Consider the following 6,708-nt stretch of genomic DNA (forward strand, 5'->3'; position numbering starts at 1 on the left):
TGTAAGTTATACCAAATGCCATAAAAATAAACTTAATCACAGGGATCTCCAAATGTATGCATCCTGCTGTTTTAACATTTAGAAAAATCACTGTTTTTGTAATGAGAAGCCAGTTTTCACTTTAAGAGCCAGTGCTACATTCAGCCTATAGGTCTGGAAATATGTAGCAAAAGAAGAAAACGTAACATTAATGCTGGAAAAAAAAAAGAATGTTACATGTGGTCCACTGAGCACTTACTTAACCAAAGCAAAGCGGCTCGTTTTAAGTGAATATGCACGACTGCTACTAAAGTGTAATATCAGGGACTGATTAAGTCTTTTCATTTGAATCAAGCATCACACAGAGCATACTGCCCAAACACACTGCTGTCAGCGAAGTGAAAAACTCCAACTGGCCACTGTGAATGTCCCTACAAGAACATTACATGATCACATTGACCAAAGTAACTCTAGACCCTTTGCTGGCCCCAGTAATCAGTAAAACACGCTGTGTTCAAAGGGATGCATGAGTTTAACTGCTTATGACTCCTAATCAGAAGCCACTAATGGAGATGGACTTAACGCTGAAACCTCCAGTCTCTCTGCTGTCTCTCACCTGCAGGGTTTAGCTTCCCTGATGCAGCCCAATCTCAGCAGCCATCCTATAATACATCAAACTAATGGAGAAAAACTGTGCACCGGCAGCCCCCTCTGAATATTTCATTTACCTCCCTTTGAGACAAGCAGAGAAGGAGAAATAGCAGGTAGAGATGGAGGTGGGAGTATCAGGAGGAATGCAGCATGAGCTAAAGATGCTCCTGCCCTGCCAAAATAAAATAAAATAAAATAAATTTATGGCTGCTAGAATATTCCAGTTCTCAAACTTTAAACAGACACTGACTTTAGGATAGCCTGCACTTTGCTGCTGGCTTTCTGATTCAAACACTAAAGTCTTCACTGTGATCTGGTAAGTGGTCACATAGTGCTGACGCAGTATTCTGCAGTAAGACAGCTGAGTGGCAAGTAGTGCAAAGGTGGCTCTGTGAGGAGGGATGCAGTGGTCATACTGGTTTTAGGGTGATTATAAAGGATATGAGGAATTCCATTTTCTTTTTTAAGATTTCAGGTTACACTTCAATGTGAGTAATGTATAATAATCACAATCTTGAACCCTCTTTATCAGAGCTTGACAGAGATAACTCTTCTCAAGCAGCCAGTCCTGAATCAAAACTCATACTAGACAGTAGATGTTGATATGTCACAGTAATAAAAACACAGCTGGAATCACAGTAAACCAGCATCCACCACTATACACCTCCCATAAATGTTATATATAGGGGGCTTCCTTCTGTGGCATATAAATGTTTGAAGTCTTGTTAAGCTGTCTAACACTTTCTGTTAAAACAGGAAAAAAGTCTCAACCAGCTTCTACAATGATTCTCATTAAAAATCCAACGGACATGTTGAGAAATAGAAGACATTTGTTTCAGAATGCAGGACATACACAAGTAAATAAATGGGAATACCTGAATACTCTTACAGTTTGTGCATGAATCTGAATGGCAGAGCCAACTGTGATAGAGACACACTACCCTCTGGTGTGGAGTGTGCTGTATCACAGTCACAGCTTTAATTGCTGAATTCCCTGCAACTGAGTCCATTCAGCTGGAATAAGGATAAATGGGAAAGCTATTCCTATTTCAGGTGTACTAAAGCATAGTGGAAATACACTCATTGGCCACTTTTTAAGCAAACATCTACTTATTAATGCAAACTAGCCAATCATATGGCAGCACCTCAATGCGTTTAGACATGAAAATATGGTCAAGATGATGAGCTGAAATTCAAATTGAGCATCAGAATGGGGAAGACAGGCGATTTAAGCAACTTAGCATGGTTGTTGGTGCTACATGGGCTGGTGCAAACTTCTGATCTGCTGAGATTTACCCACACAGGCATTTCTAGGGTTTATAAAGAATGGAACAAAAACGATAAAATATCCAATGAGAAGCAGTTCTTTGTGTGAAAATGCCTCATTGATGCCAGATGTCAGAAGACAATGGCCAGACAGATATGAAGGCAACAGTAACTTAAATATCCAACTATTAAAATCCAAAATGTGTAAACAATTCAAAATCCTCTGTTCATTCTGCCTTTCCTCAGTGGTTCAGGCTGGTGGTGTAATGATGTGGGGGATATTTTCTTGTCTCTTTAATACTAACTGAATATCATTTAAATGCCACAGCCTACCTGAATATTATTGCTGAGCATGTCCATCTTTTTACTCATGTACATTTCTGATAGTTGCTTCCAGCAGAATAATGTGCCATGCCACAAAGCTTAAATCACCTTCACCTGGTTTCTTGAACATACCAATGAGTTCACTGTACTCACATGGCCTTCACAGTGACTGTATCTCAGTCTAATAGAGAGTCTTTGGGATGTGGTGGAACTGGAGGTCTGTATTATGTGTGTGCAGCTGACAAGTTGCCACTGTGTTAAGCTATCGTATAAATTTGGACCAAAATCTCTGAGCAGTTTTTCCTGCACCATGTTGAATTTGTCTCATGGAGAATTAGTAATGCTCTAAAGGCAAAAAAAAAGGGATTCAACCTGCTGGTAGCAAGGTGTACTTAATAAAGTGGGCAGTGAGTGTATATTTCCCATGGTACCTCTTGCCACAGGTATAACCCTGATTACAAAGTGAAGAAGAGCTTCAGTGGAGTGTTAGTAAGGGCTGTTGTTGGAGGACTCTTTATTGTTAAATAATAACGAGCCATTTTCATGAAGACATGTTTACAATATACTCCCCCTATTCATATTTTATATCACAGTTTGCTGTTTTTAATCTCATATGCGTCTTCTTTATCCTTTACTATATCACTAAAGGAAAAAAAAGTATAGCAGCACTCACGAACAGCAACGTGATGAGCTGATTGATGTGCTGGTTTGCCCAGGTTTGTGTGACTACAGCTGGGCCAAGTGGCGGAAAATGAGGTAATTAGCAGTTAATTAGTTTCAGGTTCGCTCTTAGAGTATAGTAAAGCCTGACTCATCGCCTGGCGTCTGGACGCTGCCAATTAACTAATTAAAAGCTTTCCAGAGAGTATAAGACAGGCAGGGAACAGCGGCGCGGTTTCCATAACGTTCTGTCTTTAGAGTAGTTTTCAGATATCAGAAGAAAATGAATGACATGCGAGCTGGGAAACCTGTCGGCGGTCAACCGCTGGAGTTGTTCAGCTGTTCTCATGGCGAGTGTGGCGCAACTTTCACCAGGCAGTGGAAACTCAAAGAGCATGAGACTGTGCACACCGGGGCGGTAAGGAAAATATTTAATCACGCAGTGCCAAAGTCTTTCTAGCTAGCGGATAAACCCTTCAAACTGAAAAATAAAGTAAGAAACAGTAACTTTACAACTATGATAAATGTGTGCAGCGCCCGTGCCAGTGCGCAGTTGCCGGCTGCGGTCGTCGCTTCTCCAGAAGCTCTCACCTGCGGCGCCACATGCTTGAGCACACCGGGGTGAAGCAATTCAAGTAAGTAACTCAAACACAGTTTTCCTTCTCTCGACTGTCGTCTCACTTTGGTTTCTGATTTATGCAGATGCAAGTTTGTGACCTGTACAAAGACTTTCTTCCACGCAAGCAAATTGAAGAGACACGTGCGCTTCGCCCATGGAGACAAAAATAAGTACTTCAAGGTTTGTGTGAATATACACTTATCCACCAGATGGCACCAAAACAGCATAATTTACACCAGCTTCGTTTACTTTTGAGATAAACCGGTTTTCAAGCCTTGTCATTTTAATCACTTGTGCATTCCCGTCCTATAGTGCAAGCAGCCAAACTGCTCTCTGACCTTCAAAAAGCGCAGATTGTTTAAGATGCACTTGAAGGAACATGAAATGTTTGCCAAGTTCAAGTAAGTCCATATAATAGCTTAGTTCAGATTTTGCTCTGCTTTAACATATACTGACACTATTTTGTGTCATAAAAGAAATGGCTGAAGCGGTCACATGAGTTTCTGTATTAAAGATGATACTTCTGCTGTTTTAATCAGCGTTTATACCTGCACAATGAGCTGCCAGTGCCTGTGTGGGGGTGGCCTCTGTGATTAATTTGTACTTCTCTCTACTCCTGGGATACTTAGATGTTCAAAGGATGGATGCACTGCCACATTTGACTCCCATATTGCCCGCAAAGCCCACGAGAAGAAGCATGCAGGTTGGTTTAATCTTGGTGGGGGACTTGTCGTCTTTAATCTCGGTACAGTTTTTTCATTAAAATGGGGTTGAATGCTTTTGTGTGTAACCTTTTCATGCATTGAAGACAAAATAAACATGGCCCAGAAGGGAGATGGTGGATGATCTCATTTGTCTGGTCTCTGCAGGTTACCGCTGCCCTCATGCTAATTGCCAGGTATTTGAACATACCTGGGGGAAACTTCAGAAACACATGATTAAACACCCAGGTGAATTTGACCATAGAACATAGTTTTTGTTTCCCTACTCGGTGCTTTGTGGTTAAAGGATGGCCCAGTTAATCATTGCTTTTTTGTGTGTTGCAGCCACATTTACATGCCAAGTGTGCAAGAAAGAGTTTAAGAAAGTGGATTCTTTGCGGAGGCACAAGCGGATGCATGCTTCCCACAAGCCTGTGCTGGTCTGTCCCAGAGATGACTGCCAGGCTTACTTTTCTACAACCTTTAACCTGCAGCACCATATTCGCAAGGTGCACCTTGACCTGCTCAAATACAGATGCTCCTTCCCTGACTGTACTCGCATGTTTGCTATGCGGGTAGGTATCTAGCAAGAAACTGGAAATGTGTACCTACTTTAAATCAAAAGAGATGGCAGTGAAAAATAACATCCAGTTTTAAAGTAGCTTTAATAATAAACTTGATTTGCAATTTTTTGGAACTTGTGTATTGACTGTTTTTATTCTGCAGGAGAGTATGAGCAGACACCTACTTCGCCATGACCCAAATGCTACCACTCTGAAAGTAAGACCTAATAGTGTAGAAGTAGACTAAAGCACCTACATATTTCTCTGCAAACCTGTTACAATCTAAATTCTTCAGGCCTAAATCTGGGAGTTTCACTAATTCATTTATTTTTAATATGTAGAGTTGAACCAAGTTCATCATTTTGATCTTCTGACTCAACAGAAACGCCAGCGACCCAGGAAAACCTGGCAGAAGCGCTTGAATGGACAAAATCTGCCACTCGTGGAGGAAAACCTGCGTCACCTATTTGCTCTGCGCATGCGAATCTCCAGACGTGCCAAGGTGGAAACGAACCTCTCAGGCCTCTTCAATGAGCGCAAGATCCATCACTATGTTGACCCAGAAGTCAATCTGCGTAACCTGTTTGGGATCAAACAGCATCAGGCTCTGGAGAAGAACGAGATTGCGCCAGTAAAAGGTTAAATGAGGATGCTTCCAGTCCAAGTGCTTTTTGGTTAAGTTTATACATTATGTTTCAAAGTTGGACCAAAGTGTTTTTTTTCTTGTTTAGACAATGGGTCTTTTTCCTTTTGAATGTAGATTGTATACATTAAAATACTTAAATTTCAAAGCAGTGTAACTTGACACATTGATTAGGATGTCAAGCTTTTGAGTCTTATTCTGAGGATGGAAGGTGTCAGCTGAAACGCTTATTTTGTAACATGGCTTTTGACCCAATAAAATTAGTTGTGATTTTCCTCAGTGGTGCTTGAATTCTGAGTGCTTGAGTGTTTAGGCGAACTGCTGAAGGTCAGCCCATCAGTGGCAGGTGCTGAAGGAAGCATAGGACCAAGATTTTTAGTCATATTAATTGCATCTCATTGTGAACACAAACAGCTGTTCTTCTCCTGCATCCATCTTTTGTGCTCACTTTGGCTGCACATATCAGTTGACATTTGCTGAACATGTTGGAGCTCATTAAATATGAACAAAGCGCTGCACATGAGTAAGAACTGAGTCACACAGCATGTCATTTTGGAGGCGGATGAGACTTTGAACACAAAGATGAGTGTCTGCTGTCAGATCTGTACAATGGAGGTTAAGCTGTTGCAGTTTAGAGCCTGGCCTTTCATGTTTGGTTACACAAAAGGGGAATGGCAGTTCATATGTACAGAGTAAATTTGGCCACCTGTCCAAAGTTGAGCTGCAACTAATTTTCTCCTGTGTACAACCTCGGTTCTTTGTGGTTTATGGTGTTACACAAAGACTTCAATAGTTCATAACATGGATGTCTCCCTACATGAAGGGAGATATTTGAGCTTCGGTAACTTCTACCAGCCATGTTTTTAAAAACGTATGACAACTTTGGCCAATCACACACATACAGGCGGCCGCAGAAATGCAGAACAGATAAATTTTTGTGAAAATCAAACCAAACTCTCCTAAAGGTTCTCAAAATTCAGTGTTGAAATTGCATCAATGCATTACACTAAATCTGTGGAAGTGGCCTACAGTTGGTGGCCACTTCCACAGATTTAGTGTAATGCAATTTGATGCCATGATCTCCGCTTTTAGAAAGATAAGCGTAAGAATTAACAATGGCTTTAGCATTAGTCATTGTTGTGTATACTGGGGTGTTACATTCATGCCCTATCTTATGTTAATGACAAATTCCTAGTTTGTAGAGCAGCAGCTCTTTTGGGATTGCATTAAGTTCTCTAGGTGTGGGTAATGAAACCCTAAAATGTTTCACTCCTGTAAATTTCGTTACACAGGGATCGGTAC

At 41.0% G+C, this 6,708-nt stretch overlaps 1 protein-coding gene across 1 annotated transcript; it reads left to right on the forward strand.

Annotated features, from left to right (window-relative positions):
• Positions 1-3,050: 3,050 nt before the first annotated feature.
• 42sp43 (P43 5S RNA-binding protein) lies at positions 3,051-5,685 on the forward strand. The gene is made up of 9 exons (XM_003442148.5): positions 3,051-3,298; positions 3,415-3,515; positions 3,583-3,679; positions 3,812-3,900; positions 4,129-4,202; positions 4,369-4,449; positions 4,546-4,775; positions 4,927-4,980; positions 5,146-5,685. Exons 1-9 carry the CDS (start codon positions 3,164-3,166, stop codon positions 5,404-5,406), a joined length of 1,122 nt encoding a protein of 373 aa, XP_003442196.2. The 5' UTR covers positions 3,051-3,163; the 3' UTR covers positions 5,407-5,685.
• Positions 5,686-6,708: the final 1,023 nt, after the last annotated feature.

This window comes from Oreochromis niloticus, linkage group LG4, assembly GCF_001858045.2.
Source record: "Oreochromis niloticus isolate F11D_XX linkage group LG4, O_niloticus_UMD_NMBU, whole genome shotgun sequence".
NCBI lineage: Eukaryota > Metazoa > Chordata > Actinopteri > Cichliformes > Cichlidae > Oreochromis > Oreochromis niloticus.

Coding starts and splice junctions, on each gene's coding strand:
- 42sp43 (XM_003442148.5), top strand. CDS start 3,164: ATGAATGACATGCGAGCTGGGAAACCTGTCGGCGGTCAACCGCTGGAG. Junction 3,901..4,128: donor GAAATGTTTGCCAAGTTCAA/GTAAGTCCATAT, acceptor TGGGATACTTAG/ATGTTCAAAGGATGGATGCA. Junction 4,776..4,926: donor CTCGCATGTTTGCTATGCGG/GTAGGTATCTAG, acceptor TTTATTCTGCAG/GAGAGTATGAGCAGACACCT.